This window comes from Diabrotica virgifera, chromosome 3 (assembly GCF_917563875.1).
Source record: "Diabrotica virgifera virgifera chromosome 3, PGI_DIABVI_V3a".
Taxonomy (NCBI): Eukaryota; Metazoa; Arthropoda; class Insecta; order Coleoptera; family Chrysomelidae; genus Diabrotica; species Diabrotica virgifera.
The window spans coordinates 181,335,619-181,354,523 of NC_065445.1; the positions used below are offsets into that span (position 1 = coordinate 181,335,619).

Consider the following 18,905-nt stretch of genomic DNA (forward strand, 5'->3'; position numbering starts at 1 on the left):
AGCCTTTCAAAAAACAGACAAAAGTCTAATATCAATAAATACATCGAAAAATTTAAAGGATGGATAAAATTCCTAAGGATACGGCTCTAGGGCAACATATGACTCCCACACGTGGTAAGTGGGTCAATAGGTAACTAGGTCATTATGTTATAAGAGGTGGCAGGTAAATCAATGGTATACAACCAACTATAGGAAGTTCTTCCTTGAGGATTTTTAAAAAATACGTGTTACAATATTTTTTTAAAATCTATCTAATGACACCAAAGACGACCTCCCACGGAGTTCAGGTTGGGGTTGCTTTGACCCTTTCAGTTATGAGTTTTTGTTTGTAAAGATAAAAATGTTAACCTCGGATGTTGAAGTATATGATTTTTTTTTAAAGATTTATGAACAAAAAGTTTTGCCCATAAAACCCATTTTTTTAATTAATATTCGTTAAAACGACCATGGTGACTCAAGTGTCGCCCAAACGTAAAAGAGACACCAAAAAAATTGGGAAAATTTTCAGTTGGGAATAGAACACAATTTAAATTTTAAATTAAATTTATTTGAAGTTTCGATTTCCATCAAAATATAAAACAAAAATAAATAAATTAAACAAATTTTGTTTTTGTTGCTTGGTAAAAAATTTTCTCTTATAATATATTTTGAGACATAATCAAATTAAAATTTTATTTTGGTTGAGATAGCTCGCCCTATTTTACTACATTGTTAAAAGATTATATATTTTTTCCATGATATTTTGGAAAACGTTTTAGTGTAGGTACAAATATTTTAATATTATCCAAATTAGATAATAATGGTTGAAGCATTTTGTTTATGTAGCTTATTTCTATAGTATAGTATACTGAGCATTTCAACAATCTAAGGATATTTTTATTTTAAGATAGATCAATTTTGGGCGATATATTGAATCTCAAATGTCGATATATGTTCCGATATATCAAAAGTTGAATATCGATATGAAAATATTGATAAAATTTTAAAATATATTTTTTTTACTTACTATTAGATTTAAAGAGTATTAGCAAAAGCAAATAAATTATTATGAATTTTGAAAATTATTTGGAAACTATGGCTACCACTGATCGTTGTAAGTTAAATACCGCGCCTACTGTCAACTTTTTAGTCCTAAATCCTTGTTGTTCTTCAGATATTGGTATTTTATTACCAGTTCCATTTGCTTTTATCTCTGTAAACATTTTGAGAGCTGAGTTGACTACGGTCCCATTTGTACAGTAAAAATAAATTTTTAGGGGAAATATTTTTATTAGCAATCAATAAATAAAGCTTATTTATAAATAAATAAAAAGAATTTATATAAAAAAAAATTATCACTAAAAGCTAATACCACAGTCAATTAATAAATATTATAAAAATATAAATAAATATAATAAATACAAAAATTAATATTAAATAGAGTTAAATAATACACATGTTAATAATAATAATAAATAAGTTAATTTAAATATGTTGGGACTAACATTTGATGAATCAAGTTACATATAGACAATCTACCTAATCTTAGTTTCTCTTAAGTGAAACACTCATCATCAATCAAAGAAACATAATGCCTTGAGTGCAGATTGATATTTTTCTATCCAGCCTCATTTTTCAAATCTAAAAACTTCATATTGAGTCAGACTCAAATTGAGTCATCAATTTTGTTCTAATTCATGTTGTATCTCTCCTAAAGTCTTACCCTTAGTTTCTATCAAGTAATATCTCAAAAATATTACCCCCAGAAAGCATACTATCGAACAAAATACAAAATATCCAGAGAAACTTAAAATTTCGAGAACTGTGAAGAAGTTCTTAGTAATAGCAAAAACCACCAGCCAGTAAATTGTAGCTGTTAACGAAATTATACCAAATTTTTCTTTTGCTGGCAGTATTTCAGTTAACATTAAGAATGGAAGGGGGCCAAAGCCACAATTGTAGATTATGATGTAAAACACTAAGAAGAACAGAGGTAGAATATTTAAAGCAAAAGGTAATGGATACATACCTTTAACGTATGTAAAGATTGCCAAACAAGCCTGAAAAAATGCTATTCCAAGACCAGAGAAAGTGAATAAAGACTTTCTGTCAAATTTAGGTCCAAGTGCTATGAGTAGAAAACTGCTAAACAAGTGGAAAAGACCTAAAATATTGACAGATACTTCTGGAGTAATATTGGAGTCCAAGTCCTGGAAAAGTTTAATTCCATAAAACAATAAAACATCGACACCAGACAGCTGCTGAATCAAAAAGAGGCTGTTAACAATTATTAAAGATCTTTTAAAAGCTTTAGAGGAGTAGAGACTAAATATATTAATAGATTCGTCTGCTTGTTGTACAAACTGCATCTCCAACAAAAACTCAGTAACATGTTTTTGATCTTTATTAGTCGCCTTTAGAACAGTTTCTGCTAAAACAGGCTTTTTGCATTTCAGATAAAAATTTGGTGTCTCTTTACCAAAAACTACAAATATTATACAAAACACAAACGATAGCAGGGCTGAAATAAGGCTCATTATGGAAATGCTAACAAACGGCCCAATAATATTTGAGTACAAAAGACCAGAACAGACAGATGTTGATGCAAAAGCAATAAAAAATACTCCTTTTGATTTCCCTGCTATTTCTCCCATATAAACAGGCACCAAAAACATAGAGGACGTAACGGTAAATCCTAGAATCAGTCTAGCAGCATAAAAGGTCTCTACAGTAGTTCCAAAAGCAATCATTAAATTACCAATAAGTGAGCAAATTCCAGAGAATAATAATGTACGTTTCCTTCCTATAGTAATTGCTAGATAGCTGGCAATCCAAGTTCCAATAGCGCAGCCTAATGTCAGCGACGAAACTACCCAAGTCGCTTCATGAGTTTCCAGTGCTCTACCAAATGGACTGGTTTCGTTGTTCACTAATTTTGGCATAGCTGAGGATGACCAGGTTTGAATTGATGCTCCGAGGAACATAATGGGACATGCTAAAATAAAATAATATATAATTTAATTAAATTAAAAAAAAAGCTTAAATTGGGTAAAAATAATTTTATTTAATCACCACAAAATCATTTTTTATATATAGTCGGTTCGCTAAACTCAGACACAACTGGCTAGTGATTTTAGTAAGTATTTTTTTGCCAATTTTGCTGAAATTGGCAAAATTACTAATTATTTAGTAATTATTAACTATTTAGCAATTATTTTCTTGGCAATTTTACGAAATTGACAAAATTACTTACCAAAATCACTAGTAAATTGTGTCTGAGTTTAGCGAACCGACTATATTATAAAGTTTTTCATAAAATATATACAGTGCGCTGGAATAAGTGTTACCCACCTTATTAACTCTTTTATTTTTAGCACATAAGCAAAACGCTTAAACAGGTCGATTTTTAAAATTATCATAGTATATTATACCATCAATGTTTGGAACCTTTACGCGATCCCTCTTCAGGTGATAGGCATAACTTTGATTTTTTTAAATGGGAAAGTACATCATGTGACACCTCATTTAAAAGCTTTTGAAATACCGATTACAAAAATGTATAATATTTTAATCCTATTTGAGAGCGTAGGCGCAAAATTTCGGTTGAATTATTTTTAAATCCATTCATTTTTTTCGAATGGTGAGAAAACTAATAAGTACATATTTTTGAACAATTTAAACGCAGAATGAAAAATTACAGTATTGTAGAGGGTCTAGAATCCCTAAGAACTTCTATAATGTTTATTTTAATAAGTCACAGGGGTGAAAAAAAGTTAAAGTTTAGTCTGATTTTGAATTTAAAATAAATATTTCAACAGAAACCTTTTGTTTAGTCTAAAGGACTTTTAGCCCTCCGTAATAATGTAATATTTCATTCTGCGTTTAAATTTTCAAAAATATTTATTATTTTTCTCAGAATTCGAAAAAAATTATTGCGTTTAAAAAAAATTCGACCGAAATTTTTAATTTTAATACTCTCTCAAACAGGAGTAAAATATTATACATTTTTGTAATCAGCATTTCAAAATCTTTGAAATGAGATGTCACATGATGTACTTTCCCATTTAAAAAAGTCAAAGTTATGCCTGTCACCTGAAGAGGAATTGCGTAAAGTTCGAAACATTGATGCTGTAATATACTATGGTTATTTTAAAAATCGACCTATTTGAGCATTTTGCTTATGTGCTACAAATAAAAGAGTTAATAAGGGGAGTAACACTTATTCCAGCGCACTGTAGATTTAAAATTACTAACAGTTAGTAATCAATAGACTTAAGCAAATATGCAAATAAAAAGGTATGAAGATTTGCACGGCAAAGGTATGCACGTTTATCTAGAAAATATGCATGTAATTAAAAAATATATTTACAGTATTTTTTTATTTACAAACATATTTACAATATCTCCACATGGTGTATTAATTAACATGTATATATTTTACTAACTAAGCTAATTAATTAAATATTTAAGTATTTTAACAAATAAATAATTGATATTATTTCGAATTGTGGTAACAATAAATAATTATCAAATGCTGTTCAAAATTTTCTAAGAAATACTTATGGCTTCTATCTCTTTACATAGAAAAACTTCTTTCGACATTAACTGATGTAATTGGAGCATTGTTCAAATTTACGATAATAGTTGGTTCTAAATTAAGTGAAAATTTAGTGTGTTTTGTAATAATATCTGACAGTTTTTTTGAAAGTTTATATGACGGAGCTGTATAAAACAGCTCCCTACTCTTCAACCTCTTCAGTTAAATACTTTAAAAAGGCAAACTCATAGTAATCTAAATCACTTGAGAAAGGCACTCTGCTGAAACAGCTGTAGTCACATAGTTGTAATAAATTTTGTGGAAGTATAGAAAACAAACGTTTTCAGTGTTTTATTGTTAGATTGATCAGATTAACAAAAATGGCTATGGATGGATCTCGAGCTAATTAAAGTAACGACAGAGGAAGGTAGCACAAAATAAATTGCAATAGAAACAGGAGTGGGACAGGGCGATTCCCTGACAACCACACTGTTCAACATAGCAGTAGAAAGAACAATAATTATTAAGGTAAGCGGAATTAAATGAACTATACAAATACTATACCCTCAATACAAATAGTTTCATGTAGATGATATAGTTTTTATGGTAAGACACAAAGAAATATTATAAGAAGCAGTAACAATCCTGGCAAAGGAAGCACGGTAAAGAGGTCTAGAAATTAACGAAGGAAAAGCAAAATATCTGCTCTGCTCTAGAAGAGAAGATTTCAACAATTTAAATATTTGGGAGTAATAATGAATGACCAAAATAAGGGAAATGAAGAAGTAACAAAGCAAATACTAGCAGGCAACAACACATACTGGAGAGATCATAGGCTAATAAAGAACAAGAACTTATTCAGAACTACAAAACTAAAAATATACAGTGTTGTAATCGGATCAGTAGTACGTACGCAGCTGAGAAAATGTGCCTCAGAAAAATATGAAAAAAAATTGAGAATGTTCGAAAGGAAAATCCTCAGACGGCCTATGGGCACGATAAGAATAGACAACGGAGAAATGAGAAGAAAAAAGAACCATGAACTAAGAGACATAATGAAGGCAGAAGATATAGTTAGATTTATTAAAGCGCAGTGGGGTTGGGACACATAGAGAGAAGGAAAAATGACCTACTGATTAAGAAAATCACCAGATGGAAACCATAAACCAGAAGACCAAGAGGAAGACCCAGAGAGAGATGGGAGCATTCAGTCATAAGAGATATCAAAATTCTGAAAGTGAGAAGCTGGAGAGAACTATGCACATATTGGAGTGAGTGTAAGAAAATTGTAACGAAAGCCAAGTCATACAATAAACTTTGACGACACAATAAAAAGCCTTCATGTTGATGAATAAAACTGGATGATGAAATTATCGTTTTTGATTTAATAGACAATTATGTCTTTAAGTGCAATTTCAAAAAAGTAACGAATACGATAGGACATGGCTGGGGCATGTCCAGAGAAAAGAAGATACAAAAACAACTAAGACAATATTAAAAACGAAGCCGGTAGGAAGACGAACGATATGGGCGTCCAGGCTTATGATGTCAAAAGAAGAACAAGAACGGATACGATGGGAAAAATACACCATAATTAACATATAAAAAATTGTATTTAATGAAATATCAAATATTCTGGTAATTATTCACGACTGATTGGTTTATCTTATTGAATTAGTACTGATTTTAAATAATTATTATCAGTTAACATATACAGGGTGGGTCAAACAACAGAGTCCATATCGATATTTGACAGTAGTTATTAGATTTTAAGAAAATGCCGAAACAGGTCGATTTTTGTTCTAAGGGGGACACATTTTTACGATACATACATCTGTCATTTGTCAACCCCCTCCCTCCACGTCCCCAACACTTATTTTTAAATAGGGAATAGGAGTCGTGTGGTAGCTCATTTGAATATGTATTTAATTCTATATTCAGTAATGTAAATATTATCGTAATTATTCATACAACGTGTCCAAAAAAATTTTTTAATTAAATTAATTGACAAAAATACAAGAATATATGTAATTTATTTTATTTAAAATACATTTTACTGTTGTCAGAAAACAAAAATAAATGTTTATTTTTGCCTTTTGGAAGTTTGAACATTTAACTTAAGCGAAAAGCAATGTTTATTTGTGAAATAAACATTGACCTCTTTATTTGTGAAATAAACATTGACTTCAGTTTTCTGACAACAGTAAACTGACAACGTATTTTAAATAAAATAAATTACTTACATTCTTTTTTTGTTAATTAAATTTAAAAAACGCTGAACGGAAGGGCCGCCCGAGAACTTTATCGTACCGATCTATTATCGTTATCGTACTAGATACTGTCATTCTATAAAAATAGCAAAGTTACTCGTTATTTTGATATTTTAGAAACACCTTGTATACTTGAAAATATTTTATGGTTCTACGCATAATTAATTCCTGCATTTGAGAAAATGTTCGATGCCATATTTCGGGGATTAAGAAATGTTTTATATAAGTAGTGTTTTTAGTTCGATGCATAGTTTTTAAGGTATTCACAAAAAACTGTCCGAAAAGGTGTCATTTTTCAATGAAAATGGCCAATTTTCAACTACGCATAACTCAAAAAGTATTGAGTTCTCAAAAATAAGTATAGACCAGTTTTTACTTAGAAATAGGTTCTCTAGCCACTTCCGTGCTTATTTTGACCAACACATTTTCAACCCCCTTGAAGGGGTGGGAACCGCCCTAAGATAAAAGCGCCATAATATATAGGGTAAATTTTGTTTCTTGAGCTATTCCCTACTTACTGTGAAAATATCAAGTACATCGATGTAGTAGGATGGAATTCGGAACCAAATACCCTCATTGACTGCCCTATAATAATGCTCTGCTATGATCGCGTGAGAGAGGACACACACAAGGTTATAGCAAAATTTCTATTTACTGTAACTTTTCGAGTTTTTGAGCTACAGCAACGAGTTTTAAGTCGTTGGAAAACTAATTTTGCATTCTTTCAAAATGTGTAAAAATTTATAAGGTGTATCTGAAAAAAAAATTTTTTTTTTCATTTCCGATTCAACCGGAAGCCACATTTTTAGTAAAATTTATTGTGATAATAGATAATAAAGTACCATATACGTCTGCAAAATTTCAAATTTTAGTTTCTATTACAAAGGAAGTTACGGGCACTCGAATATTTTTTTATAGAAAATTCATAACTCCGCTCCTATGGGGAGTTAAGAAATCTTATTAATGTCATTCAATTAACCGATAGGATATTAAAAATATATCAAAAAATAAATAAATTCCTTAGAGCCATTTTTGACAAAATCTAGTTCAAATGTATGTCAAATTTTAACCCCTTAAATATAGGCAACGCATAACTTTTTCTGAAAAACGATAATATTCTTCTTATAGTCCCATCTTTAGGCTATATAACGACTTTTTCACATTAAACTTATCTTAAACACGTTTTTAGATAGTTAGGGAAATGTGTCGAGTGGGCAGTCGGCCCAGTTGGCCGCCATTTTGAATTTGGAAATGTCAACTTCCGTATTTCTATTTACCTATCGATGGGCTAACTTTGAGTTAAATTTCATTCGTTTTGGTCAAAATTTGCAAAAATGGGCCCTAAATAACCCCCCTATTTCGGCCCCCCTTCGAGAGGTTTTTTTAAAGCTTAGCTTCTCGACAAAATTCTCTTAAACTTACTCATACCGAATTTCATCGAAATCGGTCCGGTAGTTTTTGCTGGGCGGTGGCGACATACGTACGTACATACGTACGTGCATACGTACGTACATACTTCCGACATGTTTTTTTATTTGCTTTTTAGACTCGGGGGGCTCAAAACGTCGAAAAAAAGTGAAATCTGAAAAAAAATTTTTGCACGATCCTATAACTTTATCTATTATACTATACTACGTATGTAGTACGATAAAGTAAAAATGGATACCCTGTATAAATAATTATGATAATGTTTATATTACTGAATAGAGAATTGAATATCTTTTCAAATGAGCTACCACACGACTCCTATTCCCTATTTAGAAATAAGGTGTCTTATAATATAAGGTGTCTTAATTATAATAAGGGGACGTGGAGGGGAGGCGGTTGGCAAAAAATGATAGATGTATGTATCGTAAAAATGTGTCCCCCTTAGAACAAAAATCGACCTGTTTCGGCATTTCCTTAAAATCTAATAACTACTGCCAAATATCGAGGTGGGCTCTTATCTTTGGCCCACCCTGTATAGTTTATTTTAAAAGTAGATTACCTACAAAACGGATTAAAATATCAGGCAATAAAAATTTTCGGAATACTTATTTTTATTGTCCTCGATATTTTTATAGCTTTCTTATATTGCAATAAAAAAATGTTATAATTATGATAATAACTATAATTAAGGGGAGCAACTCAAATACGTCAGAAGGACAAAAATTTACATTCACAATCAAGTTTATACTGATAACAAGAAAGTAAAACACTGAACATTTTAACGAGGTCCTCCCCCGAACAGAATACGCTTTCTTTGTTGTAACTATTCTTATTAAAATTGCAATAAAGATTCACTAATCGCCGTAACCCAAATCACCATTTACAATATAAAGTATGGTGCAAATGTCTGGAATAAATTCGATATTTTGTAAACCGGTGAAGGAAAAATCCCGAAATAGTAGACCAGGGCGCATCTGTAAAAATATTAGTACATTTGGACGTTGAGAGGTGACTCAAATGTTTTTGCAGAAATTACTTGAAAATAACTCAAATAATAATATTTGAGTTATCCTCCCTCTCAAAAAGGTCCGGAACATTGTTTAAATTATCAAAATGTCAAAAAATGAAGGAAAAATTCGATTTTTTCTTCGTTTTTTGATTATAACTTTAAAAGTATTCATTTTCGAGAAAAATTGTGCTGACATAAAAGTTGCGTAATTAAATTTTCTACAATACAGAATTGGTTAAAAATTTAAAAAATAGTTACCCTTGTTGCAAGATAGCAATAATTGCGAAAAAACCATACAAAAACAAGTAATCGCATTTTACGTTTTTCAACAATTTATGCTACACTTATTACCTATGCTACATATTTCACCCAGAAAAACTTTATGATACTGTAAAACAATACTGTAAATTTGATTTAGATCGGTTGAATATATTTTGCAAAATAAATTTTGCAATCCAGCTTTCGCAAAAAAAATTCATTTTTTCAAAATGTTACAGGACTGAAAATAAAGCAGATATCAAGTTGAAATATTTTTTGCCTATAGAAGTGTACTGTACCTTTCATTTGAAAATTTGCAAAACTAAAATCGATTAACAACCACGGCGTCAGGAATTTTTTAAATAAACATTAATTATAGGTGCTACGCGCAGGACAGCAGATAGTTTGCTCTGATTGGGCATTCCAATGACCTTTGATAATGATTGATACATTTTAGTTTTTATTACATTTCGATATAAATAAATAAATTTGTTTATTGCAAAATAAAAACACATACTCTATTCTTTGAAATAACACTTTTTTAGCAAAAACTTTCTTTTTTCGTATATTTTAACTTAGAGAATAAAAGTTTATTATTTTTAAACATATGCAATTGTTTAAACAATATTTCACAAACAATAATAAAATTAGTTTGATTTTTGTGGAATTAAAATATTAAAATACAACAAAATATAGAGTAAGAAAATAATATATTAGATAAAGATTGGAAGAAATTTTGGTGAAAATCAACTTGTGTGAATCGAACACCGCTGTCCTGCGAGTAGCACCAAAAATTAATGTTTATTTAAAAAATTTCCTGACGCCGTGGTAATTACTCGATTGTAATTTTACAAATTGCAAATGAAGGGTACAGTACACTTCTATAAGTGAAAAAAATTCAACTTGCTATCTTCTTTATTTTTAGTCCTGCAATATTTTAAAAAAATGAATTTTTTTACGAAAGCTGGATTGCGAAATTTATTTTGCAAAATCTGTTAAACCGATCTTAACGACATTTACAGTGTTGTTTTACTATATCATAAAGTTTTTCTGAAGGTCCTAAGTGTAGCATAAATGGTTGAAAAACGTAAAATGCAAATACTTGTTTTTGTATGGTTTTTGTCGCAATTATTGCTATTTTGCAACCAGGAATTTTAAATAGGAAATTTAATTACACAACTTTTATGTCAGTACAACTTTTCTCAGAAATGAATAGTTTTTAAGTTATAATCAAAAAAAGAATAAAAAATCGAATTTTTCCTTCATATTTTGACATTTTGATTATTTAAACAATGTTCCGGGCCATTTTGAATGGGAGGATAACTCAAATATTATTATTTGAGTTATTTTCAAGCAATTTCTGCAAAATATTTCATACGAGTGACGTCATCCATATGGACATGATAACGTAAACTATGATTTTCTAAATGAGACCAGGCGTCGTGTGATAGCTCATTTGAAAGGGTATTCAATTCAATTCTGTATTCAGTAATATAAATATTCACATACAATTATACACAATGTCAAAAAAATTTTTAAATTAAATTACTTGACAAAAAAATGAAAACTGCATGTAATTCATGTAATTTATTTTACGAATGACGTCATCCATGTGGACGTGATGACGTAATCGATGATTTTTTTTAAATGAGACCAGGCGTCCTATGGTAGCTCATTTGAAAGAGTATTCAATTCTCTATTCAGTAATATAAACATTAACATAATTGTTTATACACAATGTCAAAAAAAATTTAAATTAAATTACTTGATAAAAAAAGAAAACTGCATGTAATTTATTTAATACATTTTACTGCTGTCAGAAAACAGAAAAAAAGTTTATTTCATAAATAAGTATTGCTTTTCGCTTAAATTAAATGTTCAAACTTCCAAGAGGCAGGTGGTTGGCGCGGGAGCTGGTTTGAACATTGAATTTAAGCGAAAAAGAATACTTATTTATCAAATTAACATTTTTTTCTGTTTTGTGACAATAATAAAATGTATTTTGAATAAAATAAATTACATAGGATTAAATAATAAAATCATTAAATAAATTACATTCAATTAAATATATTACAAATAAATTACCTACATTCTTCTTGTTTTGTCAATTAATTTATTTAAAAAATATATTTTTGGACACTGTGTATAAACAATGATGCTATTATTTATATTGCTGAATACATAATTTAATACCCTTTCAAACGAGTTACCACACGACCCCTAGTCTCTTTTAAAAAAGTCATCGATTACGTCATCACGTCCGTATGGATGACGTCACTGGTATAAAATATATGCCAAAATATCTTAATTAATAATAATATACAGTAATAGTTTCCCGTTTTATGTCGCTGTGGCTTTGGGAGTACAGCAGGGTATTCTGCTATATCTAGGGCCTACAGTATACAAGGAAGGTAGCAGGGCCAGTGCTACGCTTCAACTGCCTATTATTACCCCTGGTTTTACCCAAGGTACTCATTTTATTCAGGCTGAGTCGACCTGGGGCCTATAGACATTTTTAAAATGTCTAGTTCTGGACCTCGGAGGTAAACTACACTATGTCATTTCAAACAATTTTGTTTAGCGTATGTTTGCAACAAAGTTTAGAGCACTTAGGATGTTAATAAAAATCTGATGTATCCCATAATTGGTTGAAAGACAATATGACAATATTTTAGAGATAATAAATAACCAATTTGTTTAATCCAACTAATAAAATAAGTGGATTAAAAATACTTATTCAAAAAAACGCCATGTCGACATAGTGTAGTTTACCTCCGAGGTCCAGAGTTGTTCTTGCCGGTGCAGCGGTAGGATTTGAACTCCGGACCACCGGCACGCGAGCCAAGCACACTGCCGCGTAGCTACGCCGGCCCAAATATCCAAATATCTTAATTCAAAAATAAAAATCGACCTGTTTCGGGATTTTTTCTTAAAGTCGCTGGTTTACGAAATATCGAATTTATTCCAGACATTTGCACCATACATACACATTGTAAATCCCTAATCATGCTTTACAAAGTTTATACATTGTAAATCGTGATTCGGGAGTGCTCCTCGTAACATTAAACATGTCTTGCTTTGTTTATTTCTACTGCGTCTTTATTGTGATTTTAGTATAAACATTCCACACTTTAAAATGAAATAAACAATTTTACTAAAGGTAACAAGTCTCTACTTCTTTATACAAGTAAGAAAGAAAAATAACACTGCATATGTCAGTGGTGGAATGAATTGAGTGACTTTACAAAAATAACATAGGTGATGCATGACATGGAAAAAAGAATAAGCATACGAATTAGCTAATCCAGTTGATAGCACCTTTTAATATTTCTACCAAAAATAGAGGAGAAAAGAGGTCAATGTTCTGGGGACTAGCAAAACTGAATCTGACCGAAAAAAAAAATAAAAAAAATCACAATAGAGCCAAATATGGGATAGACACATTTGAAAGGACCACATATTTACATAATCGAACCACGGTTAAAAGAAAAAAGCAAAAAAATCAAAAATATAGGTACAGGGTTACTCACTATATTTTGACGCCACTGTAAACTGCCTTATTTACAGAATTAGAGAAAATATAAGGTACAAAAGTTGCCCGATTTTTTATGTAGTTTTCGAAAATGATCGTAGAAAAACAAAGAACGTGCAAACAAAATGGCCGCAAATGTTAACTTAAATGTTAATTTAAATGGAACACCCTGTATATCGTTACACGTTTGACTAGAACGTTCTGAAAATTTCCATATAGAGTTTGATGGGTCTATCTGGAAGAATTTGCGAGATACTAGATATGTATTTCAGTTTATTTAGATATTTATGATATATTTATATTTAAGCTATACTAAATTTACATTCAAGATGCTGTAGAAATAAACAAACTAAGACACTTTAACTACTAGGAGCACTCCCGAATCATAATTTACAATGTATAAACTTTGTAAATTATGATTTGGGAGTGCTCCTAGTAGCATTTAGCGTGTCTTGGGTTGTTTATTTCTGCTGCATCTTGATTGTAAATTTAGTATAAATACTAGATATTTTATGATATATTTATTTATCTAGATTTATTTAAAATATCTCGCTTATTATTCGAGATAGGCCCATCAAACTATATATGGAAATGTTCGTTACAGAACGTTCTATTCACATGTGTAACCGTATAGGGAGTGTTCCATTTAAATTAACAAAGTTAACATCTGCGGCAATTTTCTTTGCACCTTCTTCGTTTTTCTATCATTTTTGAAAACTACATAAAAAGTCGTGTAACTTTTGTATTTTACATTTTTTTCTAATTCTGTAAATAAAGCAGTTAACATGGGGGTCAAAATATAGTGAATAATCCTGTACATATGGTTCACTCAGATATATTGAGAATCATAGATAACATCAATAGAACTGGAAGAAATTATTAAAAGAAGGCTCGGAAAACAAGAACAGCATCAGACAAGTGCACCCCACCTAGTGGGATAAGCACCTCAACATAAAAGTAAATACAAAAAATCAAAGGTTAATGTGAAGTGTAAGGACAGAAGATTAAAAATATTTCTGAAGATGCTGTATATAATCAAGTACAAACAGAATAAGAGATAGGCGAATGATATGGAGAATATCGCTACAAGGAATATTAACATATATAGAAGAGAAAATATAGAAGAGAAAAAAGTGGTATGGATATGTAAGGACAGCCAGAGACAGATACAAAAAATTAGAAAATATAGAAACGAAGCAGCCAAAACAAAATTAAAGCAAAGACACAGGTACCTAATTAATCAACAGTGATAGGTGTAAACTATGAAAATTGAATGATGGAATTGTAAAAAAGAAGTTGAAAACGATAAAGTGTGTCATCGCTTTAAAAAAACTTTCTTTAATATAATTTATGTAGCAGAAAAACTAACTTGCGAAATTATGGAAGGCAACCATAAAATAAGATAGCTTTGGAAAATAATGATCAACTGTGTGGGTATTTTTGAAGCTTAATATGATCTAAAATAGCATACCACGAAGTAAAATGTTATACCTACTTACAGTATGCAAAATAATTAGATTCAAAATGCGAATCTGATTCCGTTTGTGAATTTGTGGCGTTACTTCTATAATAATTTTAAACAAGGATATAAGAGAATCGTGTAATACCTAATTTTGGTTTTATGTTTTTTATAACGTCTACCTACTAATATCTATGGATGTTAGTCCAGGCTGTCTCATCGCCCCCGTTTGGTAAATTATTTCTATTTGATTTTTTTTTGCACAAACTTACTCAAAAAGAGGTCCTCAAATCAACAGGGTGCCAGGCGGTACCGTGGTCGAAAAATTGTTTAAACAATTTTTTTAAACAAATTCACAAAAATAACTTTTTCACTTCGGACATTTTTTTTAGATCGTTTGAGTCATTCGGAGTAAAAAAGTTCTCTCGTAATTTTTCTCTAAAGTTTATTGTTGTCGAGTTATACGCGGTTTAAAATTTAAAAAATGCGAAAATGACCATTTTCAAGGGTTAATAACTCGGTTAAAAATTATTACTATAAAAGTCAGAAAGTGACCAAATCAAAGCTGAAAGCCCCCCTACAAGATCCTGAAGAAATTTTTGTCATTATTTTATTACTAAGCTGTTATTTTAAATTATTAACAATGAGCGCTAAGACCGTATTGAGGCGGTCGCAAATGTGAGTGCGAGTGAAATGCGCCATTGGACGGCCGAAATGGTGAGCTCTTTCGCATTCACATTGACGGCCGCCTCAATACGCTCTTAGCGTTCATTGTTAATAATTAAAATTACCCACTTAGTAATACAACAATGACAACAATTTCTTGTAGGGGGGACGTTAACTTTGATTTGGTCACTTCCTGATTTTCATAGTAATAATTGTTAACCGAGTTATTAAGACTTGAAAATAGCTATTTTCGTGTTTTTCAAATTTTTAATCGCGTATAACTCGACAACTACTATCAAGTTTAGAGAAAAATTACAAGAGACATTTTGTGCTCAGAATGGCCAAAAGAATCTAAAAAAAATTATCCGAAGTGAAAAAATTATTTTTGTGAATTTGTTTCAAAAAATCGTTTAAACAATTTTTCGACCACGGTGCCGCGTGGAACCCTGTGGATTTGTTATAAGGACATCTTTTTGAGTAAGTTTGTGCAAAAAAAAACGGATCGAAATTATTTACCTAACGGGGGCGATAATACAGCCAGGTCTATGTGTATATAATAAGAATACGAACTAACGAAAAGAAAACGTAGGAGGTACCTAGTAACAAAAGATAACCAAGACAGTGAGTAAAATAAATCTGAGAGAATGTATCTGGATGTAAAGCACATTACGGAACTGGAAGGCAAGCAACCATAGGAACCTGACTTTTAATCGCGTTTTGTATATGAAAAAACTCGGGATTTGAAAGTAATTCAATAAGAAATGGATTCAAAAATGTAGGGACAGTAAATCTTAAAAACAAAAAAATTTCAATTCATTGTATAAAGAAGATTGGAACTAAATTACTTAACTAATATATAAAAAAATAATGATAGTAATAACTTAACTAATATACACAAATTTGACAAACAAGATAAGTATATAGATATACTGATAACTAAGTGATTGGTGGAAAAAATACTCTATCCTGAGATAATACAAAGTATGTAGAGACAAAATTGGTTTCGTCCAAATATATTGAAGAAATATGATTCTCGCACCCTATTTATCAAAAACTTTTTAAATTATAGAATATTTAGAAAATCTTTTGAAAATAAAATGTTGTGTTAATACCTAGTAGTGCTCTCCACATATTTAGTGATTTGTTGTTGTAGTTGTCGTTTCAATTTGTGAAGGAATACTTAAAAAAAAATGCTCTTTGTATAGTATAAATACGGTTGGCCTTTCTACGTCAGCTTATATTAAATTTGCATTCATTCATCAGAAGGTTGTTGATAACTATTTTCTTATCGCACTTAAGAGAAAACGGTACAATACACGCGTATGACCTGTTGTTTTTGTACACTAATATTATGTATATTCTTTGAACAATATATTATGTTTACACCTGAAAACTTAAACTCTGTGGTATTCAGTATCACGTCATTGGTGTATTCTTGCCGTGTGCAATAGTTTAATTTATTACCAGAGAACGGCAGTTCTCGTCAGTGGCGCACAAAAATACACCTACATGCGACACTATATAGGGTGAAGCAGATAACTGGCCTATTAGAAATATTTAGAGAACTAAAGGCAACAGAATCATGAAAATTGGAATGAAGGGGTTTTGAAGGGTGATCTATTTAATGAAAATATTTTCATCAATTTGCCACTTCCGGTTATACCGGAAGTTGCTTAAAACTTCGTTTTTTTTAATAGGACACCCTATATATTTTTACATTTTTGGATTCACCTCGATGTCTCCTTTCTTAAAATATGCGGTTTTGTAATTTTATACAGGGTAGTTTAAAAGCTAATTACGTTTTTTTATTAATTTCGTAGCAATTTTCACACCCTGTAGAATTGTAGTAGTTAGATATCAAAAACTATATTTATGTTAGAATGATTTTTAATATAGTCTACTAATATTAAAAATTATTAATATAACAAAATGTTAAATTTTCTTGTAGGATTTTCTTAATTTTCTTAAAAGGAACATCCTGTATTTTAGTATTGCAATGAAAACACATTTTATGGTACTTTTTTATTTCTTAAGCATTCCCTATACCTAAATGCTTTAATTTGTGCTTAATTGTTACTCGCGCCAAGATTGTTAACTACGTAGGTATTTTGATAGCTCAACCATTATTGGCAATTTTAAAGATCAGTCTAGATTAATATGTATTTATTTCCGAAAAAGTATTTGTGATTGAATATTTTCACGGCCAACCTAATAAAATTTCACTTATTTTTTGTTGAAATTAATGTTTGGTTGAATCGCCAATAACTCACAAATTAAAGTAGTTAGGTATAGGGAATGCTTAAGAAATAAAAAAGTAGCATAAAATATCATTTCATTACAATAATAAAATATAGGGTGTTCCATTTAAGAAAACTCAGAAAATACTCTTTCCGAGTTTCGACCAACCCTGTATAGTACAATTCAATATTTAGCTATACTAACAATTTTTAACAATAGTAGACTATATTAAAAATCATTTGAACATAAATAAAGTTTTTGATGTCAAACTACTACAATTCTACAGGGTGTGAATATTGCTAGGAAATTAAGAAAATAAACGTAATTATCTTTTATACTACCCTGTATAACATTACAAAACCTCATATTTTAAGAAAGAAGACATCCAGGAGAATCCAAAAATATAAAAATATACGGGGTGTCTCATTTAAAAAAACGAAGTTATAAGCCACTTCCGGTATAACCGGAAGTAGCAAATCGATGAAAATATTTTCATTAAAGAGATTACTCTTCAAAACCCTTTCAATCCAATTTTCATGATTCTGTTTCCTTTAGTTCACGAGATATTTCTAATAGGACTTTTATCTGCCTCACCCTGTATATTATACCTACACGAAATTTTCAATTTTTCTACATCTGACTGAATTTAAAATCGGACCAAATCCCATCTTAAATTTTAGGAAAAGACTCGTCCATCCATATGTCAAATCTCCATTTTGGTCCAAGCGTGTGGATTTTACGAACCTTCCCATTAGGGTCTGTTTTTCGTTCTCGTCCCCAAAACTCCCAAAAATTTTAATAATTTCAGTTCGGCCTTTGCGGCTTCTGATAGTAATGATCATTACCTTTCCAGCGCATGTCTAATGTTGAAAATCGGTTATACCATTCAAAAGTTACCGAGTTCAGAACTATGACTCAATTTTTATTTAAAAGGAGGAAAATGTTTGTGGATATGTATGTATGTGGAAAAGTTACACCGATCTGAATTTTTTCTCTGTTTCAAGAGGGGGTCAGGACCGATTCAGAACCGGTGTTAGGTCTGGATCCCGCATATGAAAAAAAAGTTGATTAATAGCAAGCTGAAAATTTGTTAATAGCTTAAGGGTGTCTAGTCGGACAAACTTTGATATATGGGAACACTGGAACAGGGGAAGTTTTATTTGTGGAACAGGTTAAAAATTTGGAACGGTCAGACCACGAAAACGGCACATGTATTTTTTCCGACAGAACAGACTTAAACTCTCCGAACAGATATTAAACTCTCATGCAAAAATCAGACAGCTATTTATCACCAAATGGGCGTTTGAATGAGTGGAACATGTAGAATATGTCAAATGACAGGACTTATGACAGGTGATAAATAGCAGTCTGATTTTTGCATGAGAGTTTAATCTCTGTTCGGAGAGTTTAATTATGTTCTGTCAGACAAAATAAATGTGCCGTTTTCGTGGTCTGACCGTTCCAAAAGTTTAACCTGTTCCACAATTAAAACTGCCCCTGTTCCAGTGTTCCCATATGTCAAAGTTGAT

At 30.7% G+C, this 18,905-nt stretch overlaps 1 protein-coding gene across 1 annotated transcript; it reads right to left on the reverse strand.

The window, feature by feature from the left end:
- Nucleotides 1-1,349: 1,349 nt before the first annotated feature.
- LOC114332628 (facilitated trehalose transporter Tret1-like) lies at nt 1,350-16,372 on the reverse strand. Its single transcript, XM_028282453.2, has 2 exons — nt 16,251-16,372; nt 1,350-2,974 (listed from the first exon to the last, which is right to left on the reverse strand). Exons 1-2 carry the CDS (start codon nt 16,267-16,269, stop codon nt 1,659-1,661), a joined length of 1,335 nt encoding a protein of 444 aa, XP_028138254.2. The 5' UTR covers nt 16,270-16,372; the 3' UTR covers nt 1,350-1,658.
- Nucleotides 16,373-18,905: the final 2,533 nt, after the last annotated feature.